This window comes from Phyllostomus discolor, chromosome 1 (genome assembly GCF_004126475.2).
Source record: "Phyllostomus discolor isolate MPI-MPIP mPhyDis1 chromosome 1, mPhyDis1.pri.v3, whole genome shotgun sequence".
NCBI lineage: Eukaryota > Metazoa > Chordata > Mammalia > Chiroptera > Phyllostomidae > Phyllostomus > Phyllostomus discolor.
The window spans coordinates 57,823,763-57,842,685 of record NC_040903.2 but is presented as its reverse complement, the minus strand read 5'-3'; the positions used below and the strand labels follow the sequence as shown (position 1 = coordinate 57,842,685).

Below are 18,923 nucleotides of genomic sequence, written 5' to 3'. Positions count from 1 at the left end.
ATATTCATGGTGATGTGCTTAGATGCAATTCTTTTTATTCATCAATCTTACCACTTAGTTGACCCTTTTAGACTTCTCCACTCAGACATTTCCTTTTATGACTGCTTAAAATGATTTCCTGCTGTTTTCTCTTTCTGAACTCCTACAACTAGGTATTCAGCTTTTCTGGACTGATCTCTCTGTTTCTTAACTTTTCTCACATTTTCCATCTCTCTCTCTCTTTTTACTTTGCCTTCCAGGAAATTTTCTTATTTTTCCTTCCTTTTAAAAAATTAATTTAGTTTTCATTTGTCAATGTCTTTTAATTTCCATGAACTCTTTCTCCTGTTCTAATTGTTTCTTTTTCAGAATTGTATGTTCATTTTATTAAATCTCTTTGAGAATATTAATTAAAATACTTATTAAATTATCATTTGATCCTCAAATTATTGTTCCTTATTTCAGGTTCAGTTATTTTGCTTGTTCAAACAGGTCCTTCTCTTTTATACTCTCAGTTCACCTCAGGTGTGATCCTTAATTCATCAAAAGACTAGGTTAATTTATACAGCTAAATAGTACACATTCTGTGCCAGATGTCTAGGCCTAGTTCCTCAGTAGACATCTCCCTTGACTGTCAGGCTTCATTCCCTTTTGGATGCCTGGAAAGAAAGTTGGCAATCTCTGGCCCATCCTAGACCTTTCCTCTGTGAGAAACAGTAACTGTTCTAAAGTTGTAATTCTTCTCAGGTATTTCTTTCAATCTCTATGTAGAATAGTTCTTGATTTTTAGCTTGGGAATAAATGCCATTACTACACACAAGGAGAGGATGTGCCAACTTGTATAACTGCTCAGAAAGAAGCCCTCTGTTTGTATATCCACTTTGAAATGAATTTACTTTGAGTTTAAAATCTTTCTGGAAACTCTATTGGAAGAGTAGTTTCCACTGCTGTCCTTACCTTCTCCAGAGCATGTCCTGCATTTAGCTGCTACCACCCTGGCTTATCATCAGTATGATCCCAGAGAATTATGTCAAATCTTTGGTCAACTACTATTCATTTGTGCACTTACTTGCAGCCATTGCAGTTGAATGTGGAGCAATGAGGTAAAGACATATGCTTAACTCATCAGTTTGAGTAAGAACTTGAACCCAGGCCTTTTGACCAGCCTTCATACCCTTACACCTATGATATGGACATCATATTCAGCCCTTTTACTTATTCAGTGTGTACACTTAGGCAAACCATTTTACCTCTTTGTATCCTAAATTTCTTAACTATTATTTAGGGAGAATGAGAAGGACCATATAAAGTTGCAATATAAATTAAGGAGAGTATCAGTCAAATACAATTTCAATGAGGATTTTTTAAGGGCATTTAGTATAATGTTTGACACATAATGAGCACCTAATAAATGATAACTTAAAACATAGGGTTCAAAGTATATTAATAAACCATACATTTAGTTCTCATTTTGGGTATCTAACCAAAGCTCCTTATTTTAAATTCCAATTGTGAACATTTTTATTTACTTTATATCCTTATTGTTATTATTTTTGGATCAGAAGTGTCCATTGGCACAAGCTATATATCTTCCTATGAAAAATTACTATGAACAGCTGACTTGTTTTTATTGTATAAAATATTAGGGTCTAGCAAAAAGTCATTTAGAATTTTTAAACAACTGCAGATTATCATCAGCAGGGTAATCAGAAGTGAAGAGCTACTCTATGAATAAACCAACAGAAAAAAAGAGAGAAATTTAATAATTTAAGATTAACAATAAATATATTTTCACTTAATTATTGTAGCTAAACACTAATATAAATGGCATGTTTAATTAAATCACTAGGAAACTGAAAGTGTGAGATCATTATCATATTTTTTAAAACAGATTACAGCGTTCACATTAGACATTTGTTTTGTCTGACAGACTATACTTACTTATTTTTTCTTCCTGAGCAATTAAAAATTTTGACATTGGGCATATTATATAACTTCTCTTAACCTTATTTTCTTCCTCTATAAAATGAGAAAAACACTTCCTCCTTTACAGGACTGTTATTTGAATAAGATGAGTCCATATAGGTGATCTCTTTGTATTGGATTCCCTGACAAGGGATTGTCTCACCCCATTCAGAAATGGTCATATTCAAAGAGGTGATATAAGGGACACCAGGGATATGTTTCATAAATGTCCTCTTGTTATTTAAATTTTAAATGAAATGTGGCTCAGAATTATTCTAGTGAAATAAACCAAAAATGAGACATGAAATCAGCTACCTCTGCAAAAGGAGCAGACCCAAAATATACTTTTCAGGAAAACAATGATCTATTATCAAACTCTGAACCCTAGTAATTTTAAGAGATGTGCTGCACTTACTTTTGAAAAAGTATCACCTTCAAGAGTTCCAGAATACAAAGATTTTTTTCTATGGATGGGAATACATATCCCTTCTGATTGACCTTACTTCATTTTATATTAATTAAATCTCTTTTTAAAAAAATCAAACTTGAGTTATTTTTTCCCCACACAAAATGTACAGATCTTCCCAAAGAAGGTGTGACCTGATTTCTGAAAATCCTTTCAAGAACAAGAAGCCAGACAGATGGAAGACATTTGTCACTATGTAAAGTTTTGGCAAGCTTCTCTGCACATGTCTGCTGCAAAGTAGTGAGGGGGAAGAACATTTTCTTGCTTTACAACAGAGTGTTGTCACATTCTTCTACCTGTCCTAGAGGGGATCAGACTGTGTTCTTGGTTATTTCAAACTTATAGTTATGATCTTGAGCTAAATGATAGAGATGCTGGGTGTTTTTGTAAACAATGTTTTCTGAGGATGAGCGGCCCTAAGAGAGGAAGTTACTTGAAGGTGATTTACGTCACTGAAATATGAATCTAGACTTTTCTACAGTTAGATGGCAACAGACAGGAAGTCATTCTTCTTCCCCTTTTAAAAAAGTCTCTTCTTTTCCTTGATCCTATCCATGTTTATATGTTATTTGTATGAAGACAATTTTAGTCACATAATTGTTACATATTTCATTATTTTGCTCACTTTTTATTCACACAACTCTGTTTTAGAAACCTTTTCATGTTGCTACATATACATCCAGACCACTTCTCTCTTGCTCAAAGTATTCTACTTCTGCACAGGTGTAGAAACTGTCCAGGCTCAGGGATGGGCCCCCAGACTGTCTTCAATTCCCTGCCATTACAATAACACTGCAATAACATTGCAGTCCCCTGCCATTGCAATAACATTCAGAATAATGTACAATTTAAAACTTATAAATTATTTCTGAAATTTCCATTTCACAAATATTCCAGACCATGGTTGGCTGTAGGAAACTGAAACCACATAAAGTGAAACTGTGGATAAGGGGGACTAATATACAGTGATATCTCACTATTGTTTTAATTCGCATTTCTCTATTCACTAATAAGCTTAAGTACCTCTTCATGTGCTTTTAAGTCTGTTGTGTTTACTTTTCTGTAAACTCCTTGTTTATATCCTTTGTCCATTTCCTATTATGATTCCTATAGTTCTGTTGTATTGCAAGAGATCCTGGTGTATTCTGGATCAGTGGTCCCCAACCTTTTTGTCACCAGGGACCAGTTTCATGGAAGACAATTTTTTCACAGACCAGTGTTGGAAGGATGGTTTTGGGATGATTCAAATGCATTACATTCAGGTTCATATCCTGCTGTGTGGCCCAGTTCCTAACAGGCCTGGACTGGCACCGATCTGCAGCCCAGAGGTTGGGGACCCCTCTTCTAGATAGTATTTCCTTCTCAATTTTAGGCACACAATGTGTCATCTTTCAGTTGACTTTGTCCACACTCTCTTCACTTGAAAAGGGAATTTTATTTACGTAATCAAAATTTTGCCTTACAGTTTACTTATACTTTTGGATTTCATTTGAACCTTTCAATACCTTGTCACAACAATATTCTCTTATGTTACAAACTACTATAAAGTTTTGCCTGTCACAGTCAGATCTTTAACATCAAATTGTACATGATATTGGAGAGAGATCCAGTCATTATTTTATCCATTTAATGAGCCATGTTCCCCAAACTGTCATCCTTTATCATACCTATAAGTGCATTATATCCACATGTATGTCTCTGAGACTTCTATTTTTTCCAGTCCTTCCCTTGTTTGTTTTCCTATCAATACTGTTATGATTTATTGCCATGGTTGGGTAGTACGCCTTAGTGTTTGCTTGGGCAGTGCCTACCTCTTGTCCCTTCTTTGTCACAGCTGACTTTTATTATTCTACTTAAAATGAGCTGTCAAATTTCTCAAAAGCCGACATAGAATTTTGTTTAGTTCTGCATTAAATTTGTAGCTTCATTTTATGAGAATTGATATTTTAAATATAGTAAATTATTTCCTTTTAGAGCATGGGCTATCTCTCCATTTATTCAGATCATTTATTATGTCCTTCATTAGAGTTTCAAAAATTTTTCCATAGAGGGTTCATATATTCTTAATTAACTATTAGAGAATTTATGGGTTTTGTTGCTATTCAAAGTGCCATCTTTTTAGTTATAATTTTTGTTGGAGATTGTTGGTGTAGAGAAATGCTATTGATTTTTGTATGTTGATCTGGTATCCATCAACCTTGCTGAACTTTCTAAATTGTTCTTGTATTTGTTGATTTTATTGCTACATCTACAAATCATCTACAAATAATGACAGTTTAATCTCTTCATCTTTACATCTCTTTTTTATACATAGAATTAGTCCTAACTTTCAGTACTATGTGAAACAGCATAACTGATAGTAAGCATTCTTGACTTAAAGGAAACATTTCAATGAAACATTTTCTTTTTTATGTACAATGTTGATAAAGACAAGCTTTACCAGGTTAAGAAGTTTTCTTTCCATTTCTAGATTACCATTAAAAAAATTAGGCATTTGAACTATATAGAAGGACTTTTTACACTGATTAAAATAATCATAATTTTTTTCATTTTTATATTTCTTGATGTTAAAACATCCTTTTATTCTTAAGATGTACTCTACTGAATCATGATGTCTAATTATTTTAATATATTTTAACATTTGTTTAGATAATATTTCCTTCAGGATTCTTGGATCTACATGCATAGCAAAAATGGGACTCCTTTTTTTTTGGAGTGTCCTGCTGTGATTTTGAATCAAAATCATATCAGTTTTTGTTTCTTTTTTAGTTTTAAATATTATAAAAATTTAACAACTAACTGTTCCTTAAAAGTGGAAGAATTACTATATAAAACTATGCAGGCCTGAAGCTTTTCTGAGAAGTGAATAATTTTTTATGTTATTGTCCTATATTTTATCAATTTATCCTTTTTTATCCATTTCCTCTAGTTCTTAAAAATTTGTTAGATAATAATCACAATCCTGTTTTTTAACATTTCTATCATCTTTTCATTCTGTGTATTATTTGCCTATTTTCTGTTTATTCGTGTATTTTCTCTTTTATTTTTGAGGCTGCCTTATTTATATTTCAAAAAAACTTTAGTTTTTTTATAACTAATAAGTTTTTAACCCTTTTGAAATAATTTTAGACTTTCAGAAGATTAATAAAGATAGTACAGAAAGTTCCCATATAGCCTTCACCCAACTTCCTGTAACATTAACTTCTTATGAAACCATGGTAAACTTATTTAAACAAGGGAACTAATATTAGTACAACACTATTAACTAAACTACACATTATATTCAGGTTTCCTCAGTTTTTCCACTAATGTCCCATTTCTCTTGTAGGACCCAAGACATGATATCATATATTACAGGCTGACTTGAGTTTCTCAAACTTCACATGTTGAAGTCTTAACCCCTAGTAGCTCAGAATGTGACCATATTTGGAGACAGGATTTTTAAAGAGGTAATTAAGTTAAAATCAAGTCATTAGAAGGGGCCCTAATCCAATACGTCTGGTATCCTTATAAGAAAAAAAAATTAGGACCTAATCATGCACAAAGGGAAGACCATGTAAAGACATAAGAAGATGACCATCTACAAGCCAAGGAAAGGGGCTTCAGAAGAAACCAGCCTTTGTTGACACCTTGATCTTAGACTTCTAGACTCCACAAATGAGAAAATAAACTTCAGTTGTTTAAATTACCCAGCTTGTGAGACTTTGTTATGGAAGCGCTGGTAAATTATAAATAATTTCATTGTTGCTTTCCTTAGTCTCTTCAGATATGTGACAGTATCTCAGTCTCCCCTTGTTTTTCAAAGACACTTTGTTATGTTATCAACTATCAATTGACATTTTTGAAAAGTTCTGGTAAGGAACTTTGATTAATGTGTCTCATTTTGGGTTTGTCTGATGGTTTCTCATAGGCTTAGGTTATGGACTTTTGGGAAGAATATAATGAACAGACATTGTCCTTCTCATTGCATTATATCACAGAGTACATAGTACCAACACGTTTTCTAACTGATGTTAACCTAGATGACTTGGTTGATGTAGTGTTCGCCAGGTTTCTCTATTCTAATGTTACTATTTTTCCTATCCCATAGTTTAACCAAATCACTAAGTTACTCCCTCACTCAAGGGGAGGTAAAATAACTTCTTCATGGAGGGAGGAGTATCCAAGAATTTTGGACATATAGTAAACTCACTATAGTAATGAATAGATGTTTGGGGGGAGATACTTTGAGTTTATTCAGATATCTTGTTCCATCTTAAAGATTTTCCCACTAATTTTGGGATTTATTGACATGTTTCGCCTGCACTAATTCTAATTTGTGGTATTCTAATGATGATTTTCTAGTTCCTCATTTCTTCTAAATTTATCAGTTGGATATTTTTTGAAACAGAGTTGTCCTTTCTTATTTATTTATTTATTTATTTATTTATAGAGTATGGACTTATGGGTATTTATTTTGGGGGATTGAATCCAAAATTATCATCATTTATTTTCATGCTCAAATTGCTCCAGCTTTGGCAATTGGGAACTGTCTTAAATTGGCTTGTATGTCTTTTTTGACATGCCCTTGTCCTTATTTTTTGAAGATGATATTTTAGGTGTAGCTTGTGTTTTTCCTGCCCTAGGTCTAGAATCATTTATTTCTCTAAGGAATCCTTATTTATTTTACTAGAGAATGATATTTAGAAACGAAGATATGGGTCCTAGGTATGTTGGCAAAGAACTAATTTTTCAGTTTTGTTCTTTTCCTCCATGATTTTGTTGTTCTTCATATCACTGACTTCTGCCTCTACCTGTGTTATTCACTCATGCTGAATTTTTATTATTTTCTGTGTAACTTCCTCACTTCTACTTTCTTAAATTAAATATTTAGGTTTATTAAAGTCTGGTTTCTTGTTAAGTATACAGTATTTTTTAAAAAGATTTTATTTATTTATTTTTAGAGAGGGGGAAAGGAGGGAAAAAGAGAGGGAAAGAAACATCAATGTGCGGTTGCCTCTTGTGTGCCCCCTACTGGTTGTCTGGCCTGAAACCCAGGCATGTACCCTCACTGGGAACCCAACCAGCAACCCTTTGGTTTGCAGGCCGGCACTCGATCCACTGAGCCACACCACCCAAGGCAAGTATTTAAAGCAACAAAATTTCCTTCTATTTTTATTTTATGTATGTCCCAAAATATTTTTTTACTTGTAGTGTTTCCACTGCTATTCAATTCTAAGTAATTATTAATTTCTTTTCAACTTAAGGGTTACTTAGGAAGTTGTTTTTATTTTCCAAAAGTATGAGATATATTTAAGGTATTCTTTTAAGAAACTTAATTTTTTATGACTAAAGGATATAGTGTATGACATTGATACTTTGGTATTTGAGGTTCTCTGTGAAATATAATCTGTGGGGTTTTTTTGGTAAATATTTGATAAATATCTTGTGTATGTTAAAAAAGGAAGTGAATTACCTGCCATGGGAAATGTTCCTTTTTACGCAATTCATTGGAAAATTTGCAAATTTTCTAAGAAGCTTACTTGATTTGGTTCCATTAGACAGTAACCATATTTACAGATTTCTTTGAGATAGGCTGTTTTCTATCTTGGGTGCTGTGATGACTGTGCAATAAAGCCTGGAGAATCTTTGAATCCTTACTGTTTAGGAGTGAGGGTTAGTTAGTTTGTTTGTTTTGTTGTTTAGGTTCCTATTAAATGTGAGATCATATGGTATTTGTCTTTCACCGCCTGGCTTATTGCACTTAGCATAATGCTTTCCAGTTCCAATCTACATATAGCATTAATGTGGAAAGACATATAGGAAATAATAAGAACAAAAAAACAGGAAGACAGCTATGTTATAGAATGCTACTTTCTACAAGAAAGAAGAGAAAATAAAAACATATAATTGCTTTTGCTCATATTTGGATAAAGAAACATTGTAAGATATGAAGTGGAAGGAACTGAGACAGAGTAAAACATCCCCATGTATGTAAAACAGACAAACAAACAAACAGTGAGGGTTAGGATCTATGACACATAGTCATAAGATCATCTGAAGTCCTTAAGTCAAGCTGAAAGGTTCTATGAGACACTGTCTTAGATCTTTCTGTGGTTTTAACAAAGCATTGTACAGATTCACTGAGAATATTCCAGAATTTACATATTCTGAGAATCTTTTGCTAGAAGAGATTGGAAATGTGCAACAGGTTTATTTTCAAATCGTGGCTCTTTAATATATCCTCTAAATTTTACTCAAAACTAAGCTGCTCCATACCAGCATTATTCATATAACTGAAAGGTAGAAGAAACTCAGTGTCCATCAATGAATGAAGAATATATAATTAAATATAATATAATATAATTAATATAATATAATAACATACAGTGTGATATTACTGCATTATAAAAGAAGGAAATTCTGACATATGCAACATGAATGAAATATAATGTGCATACAACATGAATGAAACTTGAGGACATTTTACTAAATGAAATAAGCCAACCACAAAAGACAATTTTTGTATAAATCCACTTATATGTGATACCTAGAACAGTCAAATTCTTAGAGATAGAAATTAAAATGGTGATCTAACTCAGAAGCTGGGCAGCATGGGGAAAGGGAAATTGCTCTTTAATAGGTATAGAGTTATAGTTATGCAAGGTGAAAAGAGCTCTGGAGGTCAGTTGCACAATGATATGAATATACTTAACACTACTAAACTGTACACTTGAATATGGTTAAGCTGGTCTATTTTGTGTTATATATACAGTATTTTACTGTAATTAAAAAATTTAAATCCAAAAACAAAACAAAACTAAGCAAATCCCTTTTTATTCTATATTTCCCTTTTTGTTATTCTATCATAGTCAGCTACAAAAACTCAGCAGAATTTTCTGTATTTTGCCAGGAAACTTCCTTAGCCAGATCCACAAATTCATTTGTTAACCATTGACAGTGCTGGCAAACTCTCCACCTGCTATGTAACCAAGGTTCTTTTTCTTCTGCTTCCAATACAATTTTTATCACTGCCTTTCATGGCTCACCAGCATATTCCCACTTTTCTTAACCATCTCTCTGAAGCCCATCCAGCTTCTGCCTCTGTCTGGTCCCAAAGCCAGTGCCACATATTTTAGGTTTTTTTTTATATGTCAGCAACCCACTTCTAGGCACCAGATTCTGTTATAGTTATCTGCTGTTAGGAGTAAATGACAGATGGAAGGTGATCTACCAATATGTTTTTATTGACTCTTTATTTTAGCATCACTTCTGTCCTGGAGCCCCATCAATATTGATCATATATGCTGTTACTATCAGTTTCTTTTTGTAGTGATGGAGTGGGAGATTATTGTCCAAAGTAACATGGGTAAGAAGCAAAAGCAGAATTTCAAAACTTTCCTTCAACCTGTCCAGTCTTTCCTTCCACCCATTCATCTATAGAAGTTCATGATAGTTTTCAATTTAATTGGGTAGTCTCAACCAATCTCTCTCTCCCTCTCCCCCCACCCCTCTCTCTCATTGTTCATCTAGCTACTCCTTGCTGCTCTACATTATTTTCACTTTCTCTAAGGTTAATAGTGGGAGTACATTGCTTTAGGAGCTAAGGGAAAATATTGTAAAGACACAAGCCATGGAATTTTAGTTTGATGGAAAAAATGATTAAAAATAAAATGTTATAATACAGTGTACTAAGTGATATGAAGAAGCTAAGTACACCATAGTATGGGAGAATGGATAAGTAGCTTTTAAATCAGACTTGGAATGGAAGGCTTCAGAAAGGAGTTAGGTAGGAATTATAATAGATAATGTACAGTTTAGACCAAGGGGCTTTAGGTATAAAAATACAATATAAAGAAATAGTATTTTGAGAGCACAAATGTTTAGGACTCACAAGCAATTTTGAATGGTCTAGAAAAAAGTGTATGCAGTAGAGTGATTGGAAAAGTTAGAAGTGGTGGGGCTGGAATATAATGTTATACCAAAGAATTTGGATTCTTATTCTTTAGGAGAGTGGGAAATACTGCTTTTGAACAGGCAACTGTCAGAATCAGGTTCTTTGTTTTGAAGACAGCAGTGTATGATGCTCAAGCATTAGCAACCCTTGTTTGCGTTGTGACCCTTCTCTACAGTCCTAGAATGAGCAAAAGCAATGAGTTCTGTGGCCCACTATTTCTAGTAAAATTTGCAAAAGGGAGCTGTTTTAACTGCAGTGGTCTGTTTCTACTATAACTTGCCTCCATTACACGTTAGTTGAGGCTGTGGGCATTTTTGGAAATCAGATAAGGGGAGTTTCAGGGTTACTTAGTCTGTGTTTAGTAATATATATTAAAACGCCTTTGTAGTCACTTCTATATATAGCTAAAGTATTGTCAGCCATCCTGGAATAGACATTCTGGTAAGAATCTTCCTACCCATCAGGCAGTTATAACACAAAGATGTAGGCCCAAAGGTCATATTGTGATATAAGCATGTATTTATGATTTTATATTTGTTTCTTAAAGAAGGACCTTAAGCCATATAAGCTTTAAGATCTACAAACTAGGATCGTTACCTGGAGCACTACTAGACAATAAACTATTATTAAAATATTTAGCCCCATGAAAGATGAAGGTCTGAACCAAGGCAGTGGTAGTAGAAATGGAGGGAAAGGTTCAGGAGACAAAAATCATGCTGGGAGTGCAATCTAGGCAACTTGGCAATCGTTTTGATAGGAGGTGAGTTTCATAAGCGGGTTATCGACTCTAGTAACGGGGAGGATGGAAGCCCATTTACCGAAAGAGCTTTCAGTGAATTATGGGAATTGCGAGTTTGAGTGTTTTAGGTGTCAGACAAATAGAGGAAATGGCTGGTCTGCAGCCCAGCTAAACACCCGGGTGTTTGGGGGATATACTTGCTGTATTCCTATATTTTCCACTTTCTAGAGACAACTTTCCACAGGTTTCTTTTTTTGTTTGTTTGTTTTTTTCTTTTGGCCCTCGTTTTCCTGTGCTCTGTCCCAGGAACAGCAGCCACTTCCTTGAGGCAGTCCCAGCCCTCCCTCACCGGATGTGGGCTCAGCTCTCCCACTTCGGAGGTGCAAGAGCGCAGGCACGGGGCGCAAGCACCAGGCATTGGCTTTCAGCCAGGTCTAGCATTCGTCCATGGTGGGGGCTCATGTATGTTTGTGCCTCCGCATTGCCTTCAGCAGTGTATTTTTCCTCATAAAGAGAACATTCTCATCCCACTTAATTCCCCAAACCTCCAGTGTCCCTGCAGGAAGTCAACGCACCCCCCAGGGAGTTTTGTTAAGTCTCCTGGCGCCCAGGCAGAGGTGCTAATGAGGATGAGTCAGCGCTGAAATCCCAGCCGGTAAACACAGGCCTCATTACCTTGGGGGGAGGGGGGGGTTTGCACAGAGCTCAGAAAACCGGGTGAGCTGAGCTTCAAGTATGCGCTGACGTTTAGGTTCCCATGTATGAACCAGAAATCAAGGGGGAAAACTCTTAGTGATTAAGATACCAATTTCTTCAGCGAGTTTTCTCAGGGAAGGGACCATAGTCATTGCAGCCTTGTGGAATTCCAAATTAGCTATGTCCCTGAACTAGCTGGTAGAGTTCAAGATTACCACTACCTTGCAACCAAACTCTTTCAGTGTAGCAGGATAGTTGAAGAAAACTTGACCTCATTATTAGTAATTGTGGAACAAATAGAAATACATAGTTTTATTAGTTTAGTACTTACAAATGCTAAGAATTCTAAATACGACGTTCACAAAATACCAAAATGTCGTGGACAGTAGTAGTCCAGTAGAAAATTTCTGTCACTGAAGATGCCTGATAATTTAAGTGTGTGAATACTAACTTGCTGTAATAATACCTGGAGTGTTAATTGAGTTAGAAATATCACTTCTGTGAGTCTTATCCTGACTACCCTTTAAAAAAAGAGTGTGACCTACTCTTCTTTTATTACATGCTTCAAATTTATTTTTTTCTCCATAGCACTTTTTACTTAGTAATATATGGCATAATTTACATATTTTACATAGTCATTGTTTATTATTTTTCTATCCCACACTAGAGTCAAACTCATGGAAGGCAGGATTTTTTTTTTTGCCCTGCATAGTAATGTATTTCAAAGGCCCAAACAATTTTGGTTCATAGTAGGCAGTAAATAAATATTTATTCAATTAGTGAAAGAATGAATGTTATTTTCCAAAGAGCATAAAGTAGAGCCTGAATGGGCTTGCATGATTGTCCTAAACTACAGGGAACAAAGTTCTATTGAAAATTCTGGTAGTGAAGGTGGCCAACAAGTCAACAAATGTTTATTGAAGGCCTGCTATACCCCCAGCTCCTCAGATTTAGCATCGCATCTCCATTAAACATACTGATACTTTAAAAACTGTATTATAGCTTTTGGTGTTACTTGGGGGCAGGGCCTATTTGTTCACCTACATAGCATCTGTTACAGTGATATGTATATACCAGACAATAGATATTTGTTGAAAGAGTAAAGGAATGAACTGGGTAAGGGATTAGGTTACCTTCTAATCCAGTTTATTTTCAAATAAACATTTGTTTTGTGAAATTATGGTCTCTAATAATAGTACTTGCAAACTGCTGCTTATTTCTCTGAAGGATTTGTAAGTTTTCTCTGATGAATTTTGGGTTTCCATTCCAGTGTTCACCTGAAAAATTAACTTACACATATTGGGTTATCTGGATCACCAGACACTGACCCAAGGTTTTGGTGTTTCTGTTTGCTCTCTGTCTCTTTTTAGCATGCAAACACTACATAGTGTGATACTTTATCATAGGTTAATAATGCTATCTAAAAAAGTAAATGATTTATTCACCCAAAACGAAGCTGAAAAGACATTAAGCCACTCTGTTGGAAGGGTTCACAATAGTTTAGAAGGAGACAAGAAACAAAAAAAAAAGAGTCATAACATGTGATAAAATAGGCTTACTTGAACTAGCAGTCAGTATCATATTCCTGTTCTGACAGGTGATTTAGATTGATAAAGCATAATCACTGGTGTTTATAAATCAATACTTTTACATTAAATTTTGTTGGCTTTATAGTTTTGTTTGCATTTATTTTATAATTTTTATAAGGGTTTTGTAGCTATGAGAGCTATGATATAAAGATTTTAAGCCTACCTTTATGTTTGCACATATTTAATAATATCGTAATGAAGACAGTTTAATTTGGGGATGTGGGACCTTGAAAACGTTTTTTAATTTTAATGGGTTTTAGTGGGGTGTTTATATTTTACTCAAGTTTGTGAAAAGTAACAGCAAAAGTAAAGCTTCAGGGCCCAGGACACAGCATATTGATTTCATTAAAGTCCAGATATAGTAGTTGAGTGCAGGACAGATATTTCTGTTACATCGGCTCCTAATGGCTCTGGTAGTGGTGAAAAATAGGAGAGAGGGCCCCTAGGAAATGTAGGGAGATTGACTGGAGAAAAATGGAGGAATTTTAGATAAAGTTGTAGCTTTCTTTGATTTGTGCTTTTGGCTCCAAATTTGTGAGTTCTCTTTCTTAATGACATTTCTCAAATGGCTAAGTGAAATGTACTGTTTTGTCTCCTAATTTAAAAGAAAAATGCTAATTAGCATCTCTGTAGGTGATGCAAAACTCTGGTGTGGAATACTGGGAGACCTAAAGAGCTATTTAAACTTATCATTATAGAGAGGGGGTGGGCTGGGCTGGGAATAAAAGACAGAAAACTGTACTTGAACAACAATTAAAATAAAAAGTATATATTAAACTTATCACTATAGAAAATCAGAGGAAAGAGATGCATATTTTCTGATATTTTTCTGCCTCCTGATATCCATCCACCCTCAAATTTCTCCAACCCCCATGCCTCTGCAATGGGAAATAGGAATAGAAAAAGAAATAAGATGAGGACTTTATTTTTGTTTACATTATAAAAGGGATACTGGGAGCAGGTGTTGTTTCAGAGTCAGCTTTGCTGTCATGTCCAGAGAAATACTGTCTAGGTTCAGTTAATCAACAAATATTTATTAGCACCTACTAAGTGCCAGGCATTATATGGGGGGCAGGGCTGAAGACAAGGAACAATAGAGAGTTGCTGCCTTTGGAACTTAATAAAACTAATACTATTATTTCTGCCCTATTGTGTCTTTATCTTCATTTGGTACACTTTAGTTGGATGCGAGTGGGCAGTTTGAAAATTTTTAGTGCATTGTTTATGCTGATTTGTCTGATTTCCAGGATAAAATACAGAGTTAGAAATTATAAAGGCTCAGATTAATTTTTTCTTTTAATTTTTTCTGCTTTTAAGGGGTGTCATGAAAGTGGACATAAGTCTTCAGAAAGTGGACATTGACCAATGTTCGAGTGATGGCTGGTTTTCAGGAACTCACAAATGTCACCTTAACAATTCGGAGGTAAGAACACAAAAATAAAGCCCCCTGACATCAGAAGCCCAGAAATGTACCACTTATGATGTATTGTATTCGTGTGGGTAAGTAAACAAGAAGCATCTTACTGGACAAAAAGTCTCTTATGCAGGTCTGAATGTTGCCAAATGAACTGAAAAAAGAGTAGGAAATTAAATTTGTACAAATAACTGTTCATTTGGAGGCTAAGAGAAGGCAGAAACTAAAATTATGTCTGAAGTTTGGTATTATTCAAAGGGTAACCCTATTCTTCAAAAGAGGCTGGAAATGAAAATAGCAATGAAGTGAAAAACCAACCCTGGAGCTGTCAACCTGTTTATGCAGATTTTAATGGAATATGATGCTTATTGAAACCTTGATGCTGTTCATTCAAACACACTGCCATCTTTTAGAAAAGCAATAGAGAGAGTATGGCAGGAAAATACTGAAAACAAGGAGAAAACTGTATACAGGGAACTGTAAAGGAAATGTATATATTTGTGTGCATATTTCAAACTTTCAGTTTCTGTCCATGCCTTATTTCATGGGATTATGGTCGGTTAGGGACAGGCATAGAGATTATACATCTGGAAATAAGTCTCACTTTTCTGTTCTAGTTTCAGACAGGAAATGTGATGCCATCCTTATTTCATTTTCAGTAATCTATTTCTGAGGTCACAAAATGTGAAGAACAAATGTACAACAAAGTTCCTGATCTTAAATACTTGGGCTCTCCCAACTATAAGTTCATGAATTTGTGAGGAAAGTTAGCTAGATTTATTTAAAATAGAGGGAATATCTCCTTAACTGCAATAACCTACATCTTTGTATTTTGCCCATTGTGAAAGATGGTTGTAAATAGTACAATTTTAAGGTAAGGAATGTTAAACCAACCAAAGGAAAATTAACAATAAACACTTACTTGTGCCAGTACACAAATAAAACTGCACGGACATGCACACAGCTATACATACATGTGCATGTACCCATTGCATGTTTTCCTGTTGCATGCCCCACATGTCCTGCATACTTTCATACTGCCACCACTCCTCAGATAATCTTCTGAGTTCCTCACATTCCCCACTAACCTCTATGTACACCTCCACCTGCCCCCTTACTCCCTACCACAATATCCCTCAACCTTTCCACCCCTAGATCCCCTAATCCCCCATAATTCTCCACATACTTCTAAATTCATCACATATTCCCATCATATCCCCATGACCCCCACATCCTCAATACCCTGTGCACATTCCTCCCACACATGCCCACATCTTCTCCCACATTTCCATACACCTCCACATGGCCCTCATTTCCTTCACTCCCCCTAACTGGGATTCAATCATGCAAAGAAATGTTTCTGCCTTGTCAATTCAGTTAAGATCCTCTTTTGCAAGGAAATGTTTCTGTCTTGTCAATTCAGTTAAGATCCTCTTTTCACCTTCTTTCTCTATTTATTCTTACAGCTTTGAACATTTCTGAGTCTCCACTTTCCTTTGGATGATTCTGGCATTTCTAAAGATATGAATTTCAGTCACTGATCTGGTGAATATCATTAGCTTGATTATTATGTCCATGCTAGTGATATATAGCCACTTAGTTCCTCTTTTAGTCAGAATGGAATTTTTTCTGCATGACTGTCATCTCTATGTGCTCATTTCTGTATAGCCTTTTTCAGTGGTGTTCCTGGGTGGTTCAATAAGCAGTCTATTTAGAAACAAAGGGGTATCTCTTTTTTAGTTTGTTAAAGTTGCTGGTTGCTTCTAATAAACTTGGAATAGTTTTTTGTTTCTTTACAGCATACCTATTTATTTGACTAGATGGCCATGTTGAAAGAACCTCTTTGTCCTTTTGGAAGATTAATTTATTTTTATTGCATCAGTATTATTAACTTTCTGGGCATTGTTTCTTTTTAAAGCTTTCAAATAAACTAAGTTATTTCAAGATAAAATGTTATCCTCTATCCCAGTTAACAAAGATTAGGTTGAAATGTTTAACTTTGGGGATTACATATGAGAGTGTTATATAATTTTTTATTCTTATAGGAAAAACTAGAAAAACGTATCTTACAAGACAACTCACAGTTCAATGACTCTTGTTTTAAAATGTGATAGAAAGAGGTCCAGTGGTCAAAAATAATCATCAAACACTGAAATGTCTGTAAGACACACACTGGATCCCTTTACCCACTTTGCCTGTCCAGGCACTGGAGTTGGGAGTAGGAGATCTTGGTGTCCTGGGCTGAGCCCACGAGGCCCTTGGTACTTAGTCTGACTCACACGAGGCTGTCACAGAACTCTTCCCACTTTTTGGTTGGGCTTCTCTAAGGTCCTGTAGTTGGTGCTGGTTACTCAGGATACCTGCAACAGTTTCATAACATATTCTCAGTTTTGTGACGAGCAATAGTCTCAATTCCCTCCCTGTACTGAAGTGAATTGGAGACTAGGAACTGGCTTCTCTTGAAGTTTTTATTGCTCTGGAAAACAGAAAGAAAAATCTCTTCTTCAGGTCATTTATCACCGGTACTGGCTCTCCTTTGTTCTTTGTCACAAATCTTCTATTATGGACCCTAAGAGTCACTGTGTAAATTGGTTTATTTTGGGAAGTAATTGACATGAGTCATGTTTGTGGGGTGTAGAGGCCAACCTTTGAGAACATCCGTATCATTAGAAACAGAGACAGTCATCCTGTTCAGTGTGGGTTTTATCTTGCCAATGTTTAACATTCTTATCTTGTAAAGACTAGAGGATGTTACAGATTTCAAAGTTATAATTGAGGCAAACTTTTCACTTAAAAATTTTTCCAGTGTGTTGATTTTCAGTCTCCAAGGTGTCTTGAACCAGAATAGCAAGTCTGATGTTGGAAGCAACTGGTATGTGACCAATGACAAAAGTCTTAGGAGTATTTTTAAAAGGTATGGAATGATTTGTAAGCAAAATAATTACTCAGTGAGTGTGGCTAATTACAGAGTCTCTGAGGCCACTAAGCATTTTTTGAGGGCACAGTAAAACAAAATCTGAATCAACAACCTGAACTTGATTGCAGGATTATTCTGACTGCTTTTATGTAACTGAGTTGGTTCACTGCAACATGGACCTGATCATGTTGTCAGTATCCAACCAAATAATTCTTTACCTATTTTCATTGCCTTGTTTGCTTTGAGTACACAAATCTTCTCTTGTAGAATAGTATATTTAAAACATTATAATAAATTGATACTTTTTTGTTTTTAAAGTATCCTTTTGCTTTGTTTCCATTATAAGAAAAATATTTTAATCATTGTTTGATGTAGGAATTAGGACAGTGTCCTTGAAACTTTCTGATTATATTAGTAAAAATGCTTTATGTGTCCTGGCTGGTGTAGCTCAGTGGATTGAGCACGGGCTGCGAACCAAAGTATTGCAGGTTTGATTCCCAGTTAGGGCACATGCCTGGGTTGCAGGCCATGGCCCCTAGCAACTGCACATTGATGTCTCTCTCTCTTTCTCACTCCCTTCCATTCCTAAAAATAAATAAATAAAATCTTTAAAAAAATAAAAAAAAATGCTTTATGCATCCACCCATAGTATGTGTATGTTTTTACCTACAAATTATACATGCATCTTTTATTGTATATTCTATATATTATAAATCAAAAAACTTAATCAGGTTGAAGATAAAGATGAAATAATATTTTAATGTAGATTATATTTGATAAAAATAAGTGTATCTTTAATGTGAGCAATGTAACTGATTACAATTTTTGAAAACTTTTTAGTGAGTTTTGATTAGTTGTACTTCTTCATTTGAAAATTTTAGTTTAATACTTAGTAATGCAATGATTCAGAGGTCTCTAAGTTCAGTTTATTTTTATACTTAGTTTTCATGTCTGTCATAGCAGAAAATAATCTCTCACAAGTATATGTCATTTCAAATTGAAGAAGTAAGTTGTTGATTGTGTTTGCTAAATCACAGAGCTCATTTTTCAGCTCAATCTATCAGTTTTTCCAAGGCTTTTGCAGAAATACAGCTGGTAATTTTTCATTTTAACTGATGTCAGTTGGTCCCTGCAAACTAATTGAAAAGCTGGACATTTTAATATTTTAAAGGAATAAGTTTAAAATTCACTCTAACTTCTACAAGGAATATTTTCAAACAAA

The 18,923-nt window shown here is 34.8% G+C and overlaps 1 protein-coding gene across 1 annotated transcript in view; it reads left to right on the top strand.

Moving 5' to 3' along the window:
- Nucleotides 1-18,923, top strand: part of GPR158 (G protein-coupled receptor 158) — a 366,089-nt gene that overhangs the window by 12,017 nt on the left and 335,149 nt on the right. The window contains exon 2 of the mRNA XM_028506632.2: nt 14,688-14,793. Coding sequence (XP_028362433.1) covers nt 14,688-14,793 — 106 coding nt within the window. The remainder of the gene's footprint in view (nt 1-14,687; nt 14,794-18,923) is intronic.